Source organism: Liolophura sinensis, chromosome 2, assembly GCF_032854445.1.
Source record: "Liolophura sinensis isolate JHLJ2023 chromosome 2, CUHK_Ljap_v2, whole genome shotgun sequence".
In the NCBI taxonomy this organism is placed as follows: domain Eukaryota; kingdom Metazoa; phylum Mollusca; class Polyplacophora; order Chitonida; family Chitonidae; genus Liolophura; species Liolophura sinensis.
Window position 1 is genome coordinate 6,761,848 of NC_088296.1, and position 17,777 is coordinate 6,779,624.

A 17,777-nucleotide genomic window follows, 5' to 3' on the forward strand; every position below is an offset into this window, starting at 1 on the left:
ATATAATCACATCTAAATTATAGACATGCCTGCTTCTCAACTCAGCGTGTTCAGATTTTGACAGGCCATGTTTCATCAGGAGTAAATGGTAATAACACAAAAAGACAACGGTGAAGCTACATGTAGTTAGATGATACATCAGTATATCAAGAGGAAAACACTGACCAATTAAGACACTGGTGGGTTTCCCTTATTTTCGGACTGTGACCGACCAGTACTGGCATTTAACACAACTTTCAGATCATTCTCAGTGGGGACTTTAATCTAGTTGTTAAGAAGGGCATATCTCCAAATACCCCTTTTTCACATGCCGATAAAAATTTTTCAAATAGGAAACAATTACAGCATGTATAAATGGCAGCTATGAAAAATCCTGCAAGCCTGTACACCATTCACATTGTTGTGATGTACACCTTGGATGCTCCATGGAATGCTTTGTCACAAAGAGAAAAAATGACGCCAGCCAAACTTTAGCCAAGTTTATTCCAGCCCAGGGTATTATAAGTTGTCCGCGTGTTGAGAAGGGTACATGGAATTGAAATTCCAAGTGTGAAATTTTAATCCTGAGAAACATACCCTTCTCAACACCCAGATAACGATTCTGTCCCTATGATATTTATCAAATAGAAGCCAGACTCACGAACATGTAATGCTGAGCTAAGAAAAAATCATGCTAGCTATGTCCTACACATCTCGAGGCCCTTCTCCAGGCTTGAGGAATTTCCCTTTAGTCTAGGTGTAAAAATCTGACTCCAAACCCAAAGGTCATGGTTTCAAACCCAACAGGTCAAGGTCATCTCATCAGAAATACAACATAATACCCTCAGAATACGGATGGATATGAATAAACATCTTGCAAAGATGCAAGAAAAGTTGACGAATAACAGCAACTTGATGAAGAACTTGCAAAACTCCTTTCAAGACGTATCAAGACGGCCAAAAGCTGTGAACTCATTTGTTCTTTCCTTTATTACATCAGAGTTATCGGTGCAGCTGTGCTCATAAACATATACCAAGTATACATGCACTGCAACGTCACAGACAAAAACAATGCCTTCTGCTGACATTCGGACCTTCTGAGTAGCTCCCCGTCGAGTCATCCACTGACGAACAGTTACATTGTACATCACACAAATAATTGCAAACATACCTATCTCCTTGCTGGTGAAGGACAGTGCTATCTTGTTGATGTTCTGCAGGGGGACAAAATGAGTGACCCACAAGTCTCTGGCTTTACAAGAGTCCGTCCCAGTTTTCAGCACCCTCTGGATTCTCATGTTGTTACCCCACATGGACACACAGCCTTCCTGTGAGAAGAAACAATGACCTAGCTGACAAACACATGCACCTGAACACACAGCTTCCCTTTGGGCAAAAACAATGACCTGATTACTAGATACAGGTTGTTACCTCACATGGACAAATCTGCCTTCCTACACGAGCAAAAACAATGACCTGGTTACTAGATATAGGTTGTTGCCTCACATGGAAAAATCTGCCTTCCTACACGAGCAAAAACAATGACCTGATTACTAGATATAGGTTGTTACCTCACATGGACAAATCCGCCCTCCTACACGAGCAAAAACAATGACCTGATTAACAGATATAGGTTGTTACCTCACATGGACAAATCTGCCTTCCTACACGAGCAAAAACAATGACCTGATTAACAGATATAGGTTGTTGCCTCACATGGACAAATCCGCCTTCCTACATGAGCAAAAACAATGACCTGATTAATAGATATAGGTTGTTGCCTCACATGGACAAATCCGCCTTCCTACATGAGCAAAAACAATGACCTGATTAACAGATATAGGTTGTTGCCTCACATGGACAATCCGCCTTCCTACACAAGTAAAAACAATGACCTGATTAATAGATATAGGTTGTTACCTCACATGGACAAATCTGCCTTCCTACACGAGCAAAAACAATGACCTGATTAACAGATATAGGTTGTTACCTCACATGGACAAATCCGCCTTCCTACACGAGCAAAAACAATGACCTGATTAACAGATATAGGTTGTTGCCTCACATGGACAAATCCGCCTTCCTACACGAGCAAAAACAATGACCTGATTAACAGATATAGGTTGTTGCCTCACATGGACAAATCCGCCTTCCTACACGAGCAAAAACAATGACCTGATTAATAGATATAGGTTGTTGCCTCACATGGACAAATCCGCCTTCCTACATGAGCAAAAACAATGACCTGATTAATAGATATAGGTTGTTGCCTCACATGGACAAATCTGCCTTCCTACATGAGCAAAAACAATGACCTGATTAACAGATTTAGGTTGTTACCTCACATGGACAATCCGCCTTCCTACACGAGCAAAAACAATGACCTGATTACCAGATATAGGTTGTTACCTCACATGGACAAATCTGCCTTCCTACACGAGCAAAAACAATGACCTGATTAACAGATATAGGTTGTTATCTCACATGGACAAATCTGCCTTCCTACACGAGCAAAAACAATGACCTGATTAACAGATATAGGTTGTTACCTCACATGGACAAATCAGCCTTCCTACACGAGCAAAAACAATGACCTGATTAACAGATATAGGTTGTTGCCTCACATGGACAAATCCGCCTTCCTACACGAGCAAAAACAATGACCTGATTACTAGATATAGGTTGTTGCCTCACATGGACAAATCTGCCTTCCTAAACGAGCAAAAACAATGACCTGATTAATAGATATAGGTTGTTGCCTCATATGGACAAATCCGCCTTCCTACATGAGCAAAAACAATGACCTGATTAACAGATTTAGGTTGTTGCCTCACATGGACAATCCGCCTTCCTACACAAGCAAAAACAATGACCTGATTAATAGATATAGGTTGTTACCTCACATGGACAAATCTGCCTTCCTACACGAGCAAAAACAATGACCTGATTACTAAATATAGGTTGTTGCCTCACATGGACAAATTCGCCTTCCTACACGAGCAAAAACAATGACCTGATTAATAGATATAGGTTGTTGCCTCACATGGACAAATCTGCCTTCCTACACGAGCAAAAACAATGACCTGATTAACAGATATAGGTTGTTACCTCACATGGACAAATCCGCCTTCCTACACGAGCAAAAACAATGACCTGATTAACAGATATAGGTTGTTACCTCACATGGACAAATCAGCCTTCCTACACGAGCAAAAACAATGACCTGATTAACAGATATAGGTTGTTACCTCACATGGACAAATCTGCCTTCCTACACGAGCAAAAACAATGACCTGATTAACAGATACATGTAAAGGTTGTTACCTCACATGGACAATCCGCCTTCCTACACGAGCAAAAACATTGACCTGATTAACAGATTTAGGCTGTTGCCTCACATGGACAATCCTTCTTACATCAGCAAAAAACAAGGCAAGATATCAAAATGTCATGCTGAGTGAAATCAGGGTTGAGTATGATAGTGGGAGGAAACCAAGGACAGCCTGCAAGAGACCCACATCCAACTGCAGGTTGCTAGCAGACCTTCCCATGTACGACCGCAGAGAAAGCAAACATGAGCTGGGCTTGAACTCACAGCCACCGCATTGATGAATTTATTTATTTATTTATTTAATTGGTGTTTATTTCGCTTATACAACGGCGGCCAGCATTATGGTGGGAGGAAACGGTGCAGAGCCCGGGGGAAACCCACGACCATCCACAGGATGCTGGCAGACCTTCCCACATACTGCCGGAGAGGAAGCCAGCATGAGCTGGACTTGAACTCACAGCGACCGAATTGGTGAGAGACTCCTGGGTCATTACGCTGCACTGGCGCACTAACCAACAGAGCCACGGAGGCCCCCACCGCATTGATGAAAGGATCCTTGGTCATTTTGCTGCACTGGCATGCCAACGAACAGCCCCTTCCAGTTTAAGATGCTGAGCGAGCATGATGTGAAACTTCTGAGTTAAAATGCTTCTCAGACATTCTTGACATGTTAGTGCATATATTAGATTTGAGTGAAAAATTGAATTTAAATAACCAAAAAAGAGAATTTATATGAAAAAAAAACACCCAATTTTAGAATGCGCCAAAATCTACGCTTGGTTCTCATCGATGAGAAAGTGTCTACAAAACACCATACTGATACATTTTACTACATACTTATGTCCAGAGACGTACTAAAAAGGAGGAAAAAAGGGGGGAAAACAAAATTTACAAATACATGAAGATGTAAAAATGAACACATGGGAGTTACCTTGCTGATTGCAATATAACGTGATGTGTTCTTCAAGTATGACACACTCTGGATGATTTCTTTGTGAGGGCTGAAAAGACATCAAAAAGTATCCGAAGATATATCAACAAAAAACAAGCAAAAAGTAAAATACCACTTTCACAGAATGTAAGCACAGCTGGCTAATACGATTATAGTACTTATATTTATGTGAGGCTAAGGTAAAATTTTCACAAAATATGTAAGCACAGCTGGCTAATGTAATTTTAAAGCTTATACTTGTATAAGGATGTTTAAAGGTAAAATTTTCACTAAATGTAAGCGCAGCTGGCTGATGTAATTTTAAAGCTTATATTTATATAAGGCTTTTTAAAGGTAAAAATATCAAGAAATGTAAGCACGGCTGGCTAATGTAATTTTAAAGCTTATACTTGTATAAGGATGTTTAAAGGTAAAATTTTCACTAAATGTAAGCGCAGCTGGCTGATGTAATTTTAAAGCTTATATATATTTACAAGAGGCTAAGGTAAAATTTTCACTAAATGTAAGCACAGCTGGCTAATGTAATTTTAATGCTTATATTTATACAACGCTAAGGTAAAATTCTCAGAATTTTCTCTTCACTGCAAGTTATGAGACAACACTTTATTAATAGTTACATGACACATTTACTTTCTGAATCATCACAAATTATCAAGGTTAAATTAATTAGCAAAGTGTTGAAAAGACTTTGCTATGTTCTTTGGGTGCATGAAATGTTTTTGACAGTTTTTTCAGACTACGTCAACTTGTCCATGACAATGTCACTCAAGTTGCCAGATCCTGGAAGTTCTCAATGCTCTTAGAATTTTATTTTAGAGGAAGATTTATTTATTTATTTATTTGATTGGTGTTTTAAGCCGCACTCAAGAATATTTCACTTATACGGCGGCGGCCAGCATTATGGTGGGAGGAAAGATTTATTTATACAGGAAACCCACAACTTTCCCACATCTACATCCTACTGGGTAAACATAAGTGAAATGTACACTTACGTGAAATTTCATGACCTTTATTACGTGTATCTTGTAAAATAAAATACACTTCAGGCTAGTTTTCAGGTTAAACTAAAGTGCTACTTCAGTTCCAAGAGAAAGCTAACACCATGGTTTAAAAGGTTTTATCTTGAATAATAGTGTTTAACTCTTCAAGTGAAGAGTCCTCAAAAAACAAAATATCCAGCATTTTCAATATTCCTTATGTGACGATGATCCAGGCAGTTTTGGCATTGAATAAGGCAGTTATGCTAGAATAACGTCGCACGTGCGTTTGAAAATGGCCACCAGGGTAAATGTGGCATAACAATCCATTTTTGACATGACAATGGCTTCTAGGTTTTGATTTACACTAGCATCACCTGATGGGATTAAAACACTATGCCTCCATTTGTGGCTATACATCAGGGATGGGTGACTCCATGTGTTCTTGCATGACTTCACACAAGGCAAACATTTTCATACAACGCCATTATTTTTCAGCCATTCAGACTATTTTCATGCTTATTATTTAACCCTATTTTTCAGATGTACCAGTCTTGACAATGCAGTAGCTTTTTTAGTCCGGGGCTTTGAATTTGAGGTGTGCTATCACAGTCTCACGGCTAACACAGTTCTGAGACAACATCAGAAGTCTGAGGAGACTGAATTTATGTGTACTATTTACACTCCTGTCTCTGAAAGCGGTCGTAACGTTACATCGATCACAAGTACTGGGCGGCGCATGCCATTGTATGCGACGTCATGGTGATTAGGTCGGCGTAACATTACAACCCATTTGAGAATTCGGTCCCAGGGCTCACTTCCACAAAACTTCATAAATCAATTTTTCCCAGTTATTCTTGCAAATAACCTCACCCTGTGGCACAATAACCTGGCTTTTATGAAATATGACTTACGGAAGCTTTGTGAAAGTGTTTTCTGGTCTAATCCAAAAGGGTGTGATAATCACACACCTGTTCGAAAACAAAGACGAACGCCTGTAAATCAAACCTTGGCAAAGTCCTAAGATCTTTCCACTGTGGAACCTGTGTGGATTTGACACGGTCGTCTTTCTCGTAAAACTCCAGCAGCATATGAGACGCAAACTTATCCCAGTCTACATAACCCTCCTTTGTCACGTCAATCTTGTCAAACAATTCTGCAAACTGAAACATATGGAAAGACAAATTTTCAAAACATAATGAAAATGCAAAAAATGTTTCGGCTTAATTTTGTCTGCCTAAATAATGTAATTCTTGCCAAAATTGCGACTGCATTTTTTTTTTTTTCACCTTCACCAAAAATGTTATGATTTTGCTGGCATTTATTTGTCTGTCTGTAGTTTACGAGAAAAGATCGGGAGAAATTTTGTGCACAGCTCAGCTTAAATTTGGCCTTCAACCAAGCACTAACACACTATAAAATTCAGGGATTTTCAAACAATTCACTACTGACAGAAAGGATAGAAATGCAAAGTATTGTCCCTTTGTCTGTAGTATGGGAATTTGTACATTTATCTGTGGCTGGGATGGGGGTGCCTGGGTTGAGGGAAGATTTATTTGATTGATTGATTGGTGCTTTATGCCGTACTCAACAATATTTCACTTATACAACGGCGGCCAGCATTATGGTGGGTGGAAACTGAGCAGAGCCTGGGGGAAACCCACGACCATCCGCAGGTTACTGGCAAACCCTTCCCATGTACGGCCGGAGATGAAGCCAGCTTGAGCTCGACTCGAACTCACAGCGACCGCATTGGTGAGAGACTCCTGGGTCATTACGCTGCGCTAGCGTGCTAACCAACTGAGCCACAGAGGCCCCTGTTTTGAGGGAAGAGAGGGCTGAGGTAATATACTCTTAGGGGAAACAGACTGAAAATTCTTTTTTCTTCTTCAATCAACATTAGTGGCTGGCCTTTACCCCTTTATCCCTGGCACAAATTCTGATAAAAGTTATTTTAGGTAACACAGTAAAATACACACGAATAAAGCTAAATTTACACCTTCCATCTCAACAGAGGTACCTTTTTAATATTTTACATTCTTATGGACAAAACAGAATTTAAATTTCCAATCAAAATAATCTTGTTTTTTCTTGACTTACCTCCTCATGACTTCCCTTTGTCAAAATCTTGGAGAGTGCAACACAAAACTGATCCTTTGTCAAGGTAAGTTTGTTGTCATAGCCGTCCCCTTCAGCCTGTCAATCAAATGGAGTGACAGATTAATAAACCAATCACAAAACAGTGGAGGAGCATACACTTTCACATGCTCCTGAAAACAATCATCTTGTCAATGTAACAAACTGACACATTAACACACCAATCACAAAACAGGGGAGGAGCAATTAATAAATTAATAAACCGGTCAAAAGGTAATGGACACTATTTCAGACCAATCATCATTTTCTAAGCTGAATAACAGATTTCAGTTTTTAAGAGGTTTGGGGCAGAGATGTACTAAAATGAACAAAAAAATCGATCTGTCAATCAAATGTGACAAATTAATAAACCAATCATAATCACAAAAGGAAACGGAGGTGTGTAGACAATCTATTTATTTATCTATCCATCATTCTTGCTCACCCCCATTCTCAATAATTGTGTACAAGGCATCTCCTCAACAAAGTCAGCACATTTATCTAAGAAACGTGTCATACTACATTTACATAGTATTAATCCATTTTTACGCGTGGGACAGATATGATAAAAATGGGAAGAAATTTGTAAACTTGTACAGAGTGTCCCGTACATCATGAAACAGACTCTGGAGGATTAACAGATGAATGACACAGACAAAAACAACAAAGATTTGATTTAACCTGTTAAATAGCATGTTATTAATACATGTCACACTTATTATAAGTCAAGACTTTGACCTCATCAGTAAAGGCTAATAAAGGTCACAAAAATTACTTTTGTACAGAATCTTAGATTTTTCCAATAGAATAACACCCTACCTTCCAAACAAATCCCAAAACACTTTTCTGAAGATTAAAAGAACTCTTCCAATCAGGAAACATAAGTACAGTAACTTATACATACAGAATGTCAAATGAAGAACATTTTCTTTAAATTTACACATTCATGTCAAATTAATTTACTACATAATGTTTCTAAATCTCTGTTCAAGCAGCCAATGTTAATAAGCAGCCTCATCTTTTGTGTTTCAGTTTAAGAAGGCAATTTTTGGTTTTTCTACCTTTTTCACTTATTTCGTGAAATGTTTTTATCTGAGCATGAACCAAATCATCTATTAGTAATAAACATTTGCAAAATAAGCAACTTCGTCAAGGACAAATATTTTGGTCATTTACCCTTGATATACTAGGTAGAGTCTAAGGCTCGCTAATTACTACCGCTCAAGCAATTCATTCCCAAAAAGGAAATACGTACAATCATTCAATTTCTTACAACAGTATACCTGTGATTTCTCTTTTATCTTGTATCTATTTCCAATCCACTAACAAATGCACTATATAGCACATTTTATTGTATAATTACTGCCTTAAAAATAAGCATTAAGCAATGTTTGTTTATTTGTACATCTAAATAAGCAAGAAGCGTTTTTCACTACCCATACTTACTGAAAACTTTTTTGACCCTCATGAAGCAGCTATTCACCTAAATATTTACACCTCAGCTATCAATCTACACCAAGCTTTCAGTCTACATCATAGTTTCAATTTACACCATAGCTTCCTGTCTACACTTTATCCTCCTGTCTACACAATAGCTTCCTGTCTACACTTTAGCCTCCTGTCTACACTTTGGTCTCCTGTCTACACCATAGCTTTCATTTTACACCATAACTTCCTGTCTGTACTATGGCTTCCTGTCTACACTTTGGTCTCCTGTCTACATCATGGCTTCCTGTCTACACCTTGGCTTCCCGTCTACACCTTGGCTTCCTGTCTACACCATGGCGTCCCGTCTACACCATGGCTTCCTGTCTACACCATGGCTTCCTGTCTACACCATAGCTTCCTGTCTACACCATAGCCTCCTGTCTACACCATAGCTTTCATTCTACACCATGGCTTCCTGTCTACACACTGACTGCACCACAGCATTCTGTTCTTTTAGTCTACACTATAGCTTTCAGTCTACACCATAGCATTCAGTCTAAACCATAGCATTCATTCTACACCATAGCCTCCTGTCTACACTTTAGCCTCCAGTCTACACCATAGCCTCCTGTCTACACTATAGCTTTCAGTCTACACCATAGCATTCATTCTACACCATAGCCTCCTGTCTACACTTTAGCCTCAGTCTCACCATAGCCTCCAGTCTACACCATAGCCTCCTGTCTACACTTAGCCTCCAGTCTACACCATAGCATTCATTCTACAGCATAGCCTCCTGTCTACACCTCAGCCTGCAGTCTACAAGTTTTCACCATAGCATTCTGTTCTTTTAGTCTACATCTTACCTTCTTTATCTTTATATGGGTACATTTTTTCCACATGACAGCAGCCTGTTGCACATTCATGTAATTACAGTGACTATCACCACATGTCATGCAATCTTTTAAAACATTTAACCAAAAAAATTACCTGTAACTGATTACATATTTGTTCTGATCATCTAATAAATTAAAACTATTGTAGATATGGTAGGAAGTTGTAACGACCCAACAACCTTCACGTATATTGTAATTCTTCAATCAGTGTTTGCTGGACATTTATTCAAGGGAATTCCAAGGGCATATATGATGAAATTATACTTTGTGAGGCCCTGAAATGGCGAAAAAAACAACAACATACTTTGTTATCACATTAAAATCAAGCCAGTGCATAAAGCACATTGAAAGTTACTCTTTCACATTCAAAAAGTTGAGGAAGTTGTTTTATCAATATCATTTCATTTTTACTCAGAATAAATACTGTATACTGTGTCAGGTATACATGTAAACATTCAGATGGCCCTCATCCCCTGGAAATGATCAAATGTTCAGATGCTGTGGCCGAGCACCTGACAGGCATGTCAGGGCTCAAGACTTATCTGCGTTCGTCATTTGTTTGATCTGCCCAAATAGCACAGTTGGTAGAGCGTCCGCTTTGGGAGCGGTAGATTCAGGGTCAATTCTTGGTTGAGTCACACCTAAGACTTTAAAAGAGGAAGTTGTAACTTCCTTGCTTGGCGCTCAGCATGAAGGGGATAATGCAACGACTGGTTGACCCGTATCAGTATAATGGCTCGGGCGGGGCTGCTAACGGTAAAGCATCTCAGTGAAGCAGGACTATATAAAAGAGTGGTGGAAATCCGTCCTGCAACCAGGAGGCACATTACACGCACTCCAAGGTGCATTTTCATATGACTGAAAAATTCTAAAGTACGATATTTAACCCCAAGCACTCGTTCACTCTTCATTTGTTTTCACTTCATGTGTCTGGTGAGGTGATAAGACCTGCCACAGTAATACCACTCCACCCATAACCCTAGCAGTAAAATCGTATCAAAATACACAAATCACAAAAATAAATTCAATAAATCTCTGTCCGGTTTTTGTGCGTCTACTAGAAAAAGGAGGATCAAATGTAAAATCACAAACAGTTACATGTCCTTCTCTTCTCAAACAAAATCTACAGGTTTTTACCTTTTGTGCAGCAAAAATCGCATTATGTTTCTGAAGAGTAAAACACAAAAATTAATTTTCTTCCATGACTTTTTAAATAAATTCATAATCCATGGGCTTTCATTAGAAGTTAACACAGGTGTAATTTAAATAACAATAGAATTCCTTTTTTTTCCAAAATCGCAAAGAAAGTGATTATCCAATTACATGTAGTTTTAGCAAAATCAATGTTATCACAGTTTCTGTGAAGGTTTAAAAAAAATTGATTTCTAAATGTACTTAATACAATTTCTGCATAAACTCATGTTACTATGGTGAAGCAAGTTAAATAACTTTATACTAAGGTATTTTCAAGCACTACATCAACTTCAAGCAGTTTTAAAAATGTACACAAAACGTGGATCAAACACGTGGTCTTTGGACAAAATGCTTTCATAGTGTTAGTTTAGGTTGCATGCTTTGAATTGATAGACTCAGCAACTACTGTCTGATGCCAGGATTTTCTGACATCACTGCACGGTTGAGAAGGAAGCCATGGGGCTGATAGAACCCCATCTACTCTGAGATCTATTTACTTATTATTTCATCAGTATTTGTCACTGTTAAACACTTTTACAATGGCAGACAGCCTTACGGTGGGAAGAAACGGGGAAACCCAAGACCATCCGCAGGCTGCAGGGAAATCTTCCCACACACTGGCCGGAGAGTATGCCAACACGAGCTGGACTTGAACTCGCAGCAGCCGCATTAGTGGCAGGTTCCTGGGTCACTGTACTGCCCTGGTCCACTAACTACTAGGCCACAGAGGCCCGTTTGAGATCCACTGGCTTCCTTGATACTAGTTGGTGCTTTAGTTAAATAACAGACAATATGATTGTACTTTTCTATGATTTATTTTCATCTATATGTAAAGCATCTTGAAGAGTGATGTGTTTAGAACATTATTTGCTTGTACGCATAAATATAGATATTAGATAATGGTCACTAGTAACTGAACTGTACATAGGTAAATCACCAGCCAATCAGTTGTGGACTGCTGGCCTGACCAAATGTCCACTAGCCTTCTCAGAGCAGCATTATTTTTTATGGGTATTTGTATGGAAAATAGAGGTCTCGGCTTACTCTTGCAGAAATCCCCATGATTGTCAGCGACACATTTGAACATTTTCAATCACTATGAATACATGCAAAATTTTTGTACAGACATAGCTGTAACTGCTGTAAGTTTTATCTTGTCCTTCAGTTCCATACATGCAACTTATAACTGTTTAAACAGCTTCATTTCTACCATGTCAGCTCCAGAGAAATTCAACATCACTGATGTCAGAGGTCAAAATGTTTGATATTTCAAGGCCCTCAAACTGATGACCTCAACAAAAAAAAAAAAAACAAAGAAAAAACAAAAGAAAACTGAGGTCATCCAATATGATTTAAAGGTGTGAAATTAAATTATCAGACTTCATAGTATCATTTCCCTGGCACAGTGAAGTATAAAATCTCCATGACATCTACATAAGCATGTAATAAAAAGCAAAACACTGCTACCCAGGAATTAGAACTGAGCAAATACCTGTAACTATGAATTACCTGTGTTACCTGAATAGACAGACTTCATACAGATAACATCCTCCCTTAATCACATATATTTTACCAAAAACATTAGTGAAATAAATTAGCTGATTATAATCAAAAAAAAAAAGAAAAAAAAGCAATTTTTCGAGGATGCGTTCTACTTCAGCTACATTTATATACGGAGTATTACAGAAGTCAAATTAAATATTCTGTTAGTCTAACATGTTTTCTAACATTAGTGACTATACAAAACCGATAAATTTTAACTTTGATGCGCGCAGAATAAAAACATATATGTATACCGTATATATGAATAACTGTACAAGCACCCTATGTTTATATATCATACCTTTCCAATACAATCAGGGCATTTTTTCCCCTGTAAATCAGTGTACAGCAGAAGATAGATGTTTAATATCCATACTGATTGTGTGACAGACATTTTAATACAGCAAGAGCAACATCAATACAGCTGGAAGAACTTCCATACAGCTGGAAGAACATCCATACAACAGAAAGAACTTCCATATAGCTGGAAGAACTTCCATACAGCTGGAAGAACATCCATACAGCAGAAAGAACTTCCATACAGCTGGAAGAACTTCCATACAGCTGGAAGAACTTCCATACAGCTGAAAGAACTTCATATCTTCACCGTAATTCTTCAACCTGTTCGCATGACTGCAAGGTGTTTATTCAAGCATATTCCAAAGGTATTATTCTGTGCTGACTGATAAAATCATACACTTTGTGAACTGCCCAATCCAACCAATGTAGTTTTGTCTCCAAAATCAAATAAAAGATATGCATATATTGCTCTGAAAGTTGCTCTTTCAGATGCGAAGAGGTTGAGGAATTAGGGTAAAAATGTGGACTTGTGATTTGTCTCCACATTCCCATGTCTGTACGTACCCTGATTCTTCAATTTTTGGGGGACAGCTATTAGTAATGTTGAAAGTAAAATATTACATTTCTTTACAAGTTTTTTGGAATAGTACAGATATGAGTATATTGTTCATTACATGGTTTAATCATGTGAGAAACAAGGAACTATAATATTCCTGCTACAATTACACATATACTGGCTAAAATGAGCAGACCAGGTGTCCCATAAATTAAAAGAAACAGAGTACTAGGCGAGAATCCAAAATGAAACCATTATCTGCTTCTGAACAACAGCTTTTTGATAGAAGTGTTCTTGACTGATTAACTTTTTAAAATCTTGTCAGAACAAAATCCAACACAGAATTTGGAGCTGATCATTGCATGAAATACTGTATTAGCTTGAGATTATAACCAGAAGTAGATCATACTATAATGGAGGACAACATTCTTCTATTTATGGTAAACCAATAGAATACAGCAGGTACATGTATTTCCATACACTTATTATTTTATAATAATAATAATTATCTTATCATATTATCGGAAGACTTATTATTCAAAAAAAGCTGTTAGTCTTTATCGTTCCATATACGATTTTTCCTTAAATACTACCCTTACTCCTGCAAGGCCTTCAGATCTTATCACAAACAAATTTTACCATTACTGCCTCTTGTAAGGCCTCCTGATCTTACGAGAAATAGATCTTACCACAAATGCCTCCTGTAAGGCCTCAAGATCTTAGCACAGACAAGTCTTACCATCAGTGGCTTCTGAAAGGCCTTTATATCTTAACACTAACAAATTTTGCAATGAATGACTTTTGTAAGGCCTCCAGATCTTATCACACAAAAGCGACAATCTTACCATGAAAGCTTCTTGTAAAGCCCTCAGATCTTACCACTACCAGATCTTACAACAAGCTTCTTGTGGGGTCCCCAGATCTTACCACAGACAAATCTTACCATTAAAGCTTCTTGTAAATCCCCCAGATCTTACCACAAACAAATCTTACCATGAAAGTTTCTTGTAAATCCCCCAGATCTTACCACAAACAAACCTTACCATGAAAGTTTCTTGTAAATCCCCCAGATCTTACCACAAACAAATCTTATCATGAAAGCTTCTTGTAAATCCCTCAGATCTTACCACAAACAGATCTTACCATGAAAGCTTCTTGTAAGGCCTCCAGATCTTACCACAAACAAATCTTACCATGAAAGCTTCTTGTAAGGCCTCCAGATCTTTGATGTTCAGTCTGTTTTCCAGCTTTACATCCATTGTCACCATTTTTCTGAAACATTAAAACTCAAATAAGTATTCATGCCCTCTGTTTGTTTGTTTATTGAGGCTCATAACATTAATACACATTTATTTTTCATATGTACATGTAGATCCATTCCTGAAGGTGTCTCCTTGAAAGCAGGCTGATCTTCAATGCTAACCTATACTGTATTTACATTGTCATCATGATTTTTTTGCTTATTTCTTTGTTCATTTCATAGTTGCTGACATACTTTGCCACATGTAACGTACAGACAATTGCAGTAAGTGGTATCAAATGAACATTAGCCTGTGCAAACTGACTCCTGTGTGTGATCGATCAGTTATTATCAACAAGGCGCTGGAAAATGTAAGAGCTCAAGAATCTAGAAAATCCCTAGCCAAGCCCAGAATTCGACCCAAAACTCTTGGCAAAGTGAATGGCCAGTAACTTCAGTTTGACAAACTTGACCACAGCCAAAATTTAAGCAAATAAGATTTTCTCGTTTTTCTGACTGTTCTTTGAATTAGCAGAAATGCAGTGAGTCTCACTGCTGCATAAAGCTTGCCAAAGTTTGCAGATGTACACATGAAACCTATAGTGTTTGTACAAATGAAATGACATTGCAGTACAAGCTTGCGCCTGAAATTTATCAACCAACCTCTCTGACATCTTTGCCATCTCGGAACGACTGGAGCTTGTAATGGTCGACATCCTGGTAGTTTTTTTGGGGTCCTCTCTTATGTACAAAAACACACATTCATAACATCACATCAGACATCATTGACTCAGTTTCTGCCTAGAAATGTCATACAAACATACCACATGGAGGCCTGAGCAGCTCTAGTGAATGCCTTGCACTTGGAAATGGGTTGGTCACATTTTCAGAACTTTTGAAAGTCAGATATGTGCTTTAATTCAACACATGAACACTTAGTTTATCAATCTCCATTAATGCCTGGTTGACTCGTTTAGACCAATATTTCTGTATATCTTTGAGTAAAACCTTAATCTGATCTTAACATCTTCATTGGCAAGGCATTCTACGGATAACAAGCTAAGCCCACTGGCGGTTGGTTAGTAAGACACTGTTCAGCGAAGAGTACATGCACTTGAACTACTTTGGTTAAGCCCAATCAGAAAAATGAAATAAACCTCAAAGTGAAAATCAAGTAGCCAAGTGTGGTGAATCTTAAAGAATTACGCTTTGGCCAAGTTTGTTAAAAGATTTTATTTATTTCAGCCTAAATCTGTTTTTGCTGCTTTGCTTTCTACGTTTTTGTTATTTTTCCTTTATTTTTCATTTTATTTTATTTTACATGCAGGTATTTCCATTCAAGTTTGTAATCTAGGAGTCTAACCAACTGGATTTCACAGGTTGAGAGTTGTAAAAACTATGTTGACACTTTTGTTGATCCATGGCCCACTTCTCAGATGTTCAGTGTGAAAAGGAGATTCTCTCACGTAAGTGAAACCTAGTCTTTAAAACTTTATGAAGGCTCTTCAGCTGAAAAATTACATCATCCTTTCTAGTTCAATGAATTAAATATTGAGGTCTATTTTCAACAATAGGGACTTGTCAAATTCCCTTCAGCAGGACCTTGATGTCATTTTGTTGACGTCCAATTTTCCTTTCCCAGCTCATCACGATGACGTCACAAAAAGACATTACAATAGAAACTGACAGTTTGTAACATTATGGACACTGTGTTACAATCCACTTTTGACATAACAACGGCTCGAGGTCCTGCTTCACACTAGCAGTCAAGTCAGTCTAGTCGGTTCATGGGAAGTCAGGTGTACTAAAATCTGACATTCACATGTTAACAGATATAGAAATTGACCAAACAAGTCAGGACCATGCAGTCAGTCTTACATGTAAGTGACATGTTTAGCAATGGTTTCATCAGTCATCACACAGGCAGAACAGAAGGAACAATTTGCCCAGTCAGTCAAGCAAGAAAAGTAAACTCCAAATGTTTCAGTCAAGAATTACAGAGCTGTTTCATTATTCATCTTTTCTGTCAGTGACCTCAGTTTAAATCCAGATTCTGGATGCACCCAATGCATTGTGAGTGCACAAAGTCATTTTGAAGAGAGAAAATTCAACACCTGATTTTGATTTTCTGAATGTAACTCTTCCAAAATGGATTTAAATGTGTAAATGTGTTCAACAGAATCCATTTCTCTTCAATTTAAAGACCCACAAAGTGATTTGCGGAATTTTTTTACCTCAATGAGTAAACGTTGAGACTGGTTATAATCAGAAAATGCTTAATCAACGTCTAATTTCATTGAACTACATGCATGTACTTTCCAAACCCTGCCTTGTGCTTTTCCACTCGCGTTACACTCAGTACCACGTTTGTGGCTTGCGTGTTAACGGCAATAAATGAAGGCTGATAAATAGCTACGATTCCACTCTGTTAACAAACAGTACAGCAACACGCAAGTCCCCAGGGTACAAAATCGATTTTTAGTCGATAAAGAACATAAACGTTGTTGTTGTTGTAGGGTACCTTGTCCGACTGACAACATACGATCACGCATCACTTACCACGTCCAAACGAAACTAAACCACCATGAAGATAGAAGATGAACCCCTGTTCGTCTTTCGGAAGACAACCTTTCTCGGGCAACAAAATATATTACGAAAATTAAGAGTTATTACATGCCCTCGATAGACATCAACAAACAAGTCCTTCCCGCAGCCATTTTGAAGCTACGAGTTGCCAAGCAAGTGCCCCGGAATTTGATTGGCTGTTAGTTTTTCCTCCAGGTCACCTTCAATCCATCCATCCGTGACAACGTCAACATGTCCACGTGCTGTGTTCACTTGCCTGAAACTACCTCAAAACAGCGAGGTTCTCAATGGTGAAGGGAAGGAAATAAATGACGAAGTCGTACGTTATATCTCATCTGAGAGGTACAGATTGTTCACTCTGTTTACTCTCTCCAATACGAAGTCTGGGATATAGTACACCTATATTTTCCTACATGTACATCTGTGTCGTTCTTTCCATCTTAGCTCTCAGAAATAACGTGGTGAATGTAGAAGCTATAAGCTCGGAACATGATCAACCCATCTCAGAGCTAAGTATACATATACTATACCGGTATATACTATATCCCAGCTTCATCGCATATTCTGAGAAAGTGAAAAATCATCATTTTCAATTTTGCGTAAAATACGAACAGTAAGAGAAATGCAATATATCTCACATTTTCAGTCAATAAAAAATTA

At 38.1% G+C, this 17,777-nt stretch overlaps 1 protein-coding gene across 5 annotated transcripts in view; it reads right to left on the reverse strand.

The window, feature by feature from the left end:
* LOC135462747 (WD repeat-containing protein 49-like) overlaps positions 1-17,231 on the reverse strand; it is a 103,914-nt gene extending 86,683 nt beyond the window's left edge. For 2 of the 5 annotated variants that reach the window (XR_010443488.1, XM_064739983.1), the window contains exons 1-7: positions 17,091-17,231; positions 15,195-15,272; positions 14,485-14,563; positions 7,340-7,435; positions 6,248-6,402; positions 4,242-4,311; positions 1,151-1,307 (exon numbers count right to left, since the gene is read on the reverse strand). Coding sequence is in view for 4 of the 5 variants with exons in the window: in XM_064739983.1 (XP_064596053.1) it covers positions 1,151-1,307; positions 4,242-4,311; positions 6,248-6,402; positions 7,340-7,435; positions 14,485-14,563; positions 15,195-15,247 (610 nt within the window). In the remaining variant the exon portion in view is untranslated. Of the gene's footprint in view, positions 1-1,150; positions 1,308-4,241; positions 4,312-6,247; positions 6,403-7,339; positions 7,436-14,136; positions 14,148-14,434; positions 14,458-14,484; positions 14,564-15,194; positions 15,273-17,090 lie in introns of those variants that run through there. The other 3 variants (XM_064739984.1, XM_064739986.1, XM_064739985.1) reach the window with 3 other exon arrangements.
* Between the last annotated feature and the right edge of the window lie 546 nt (positions 17,232-17,777).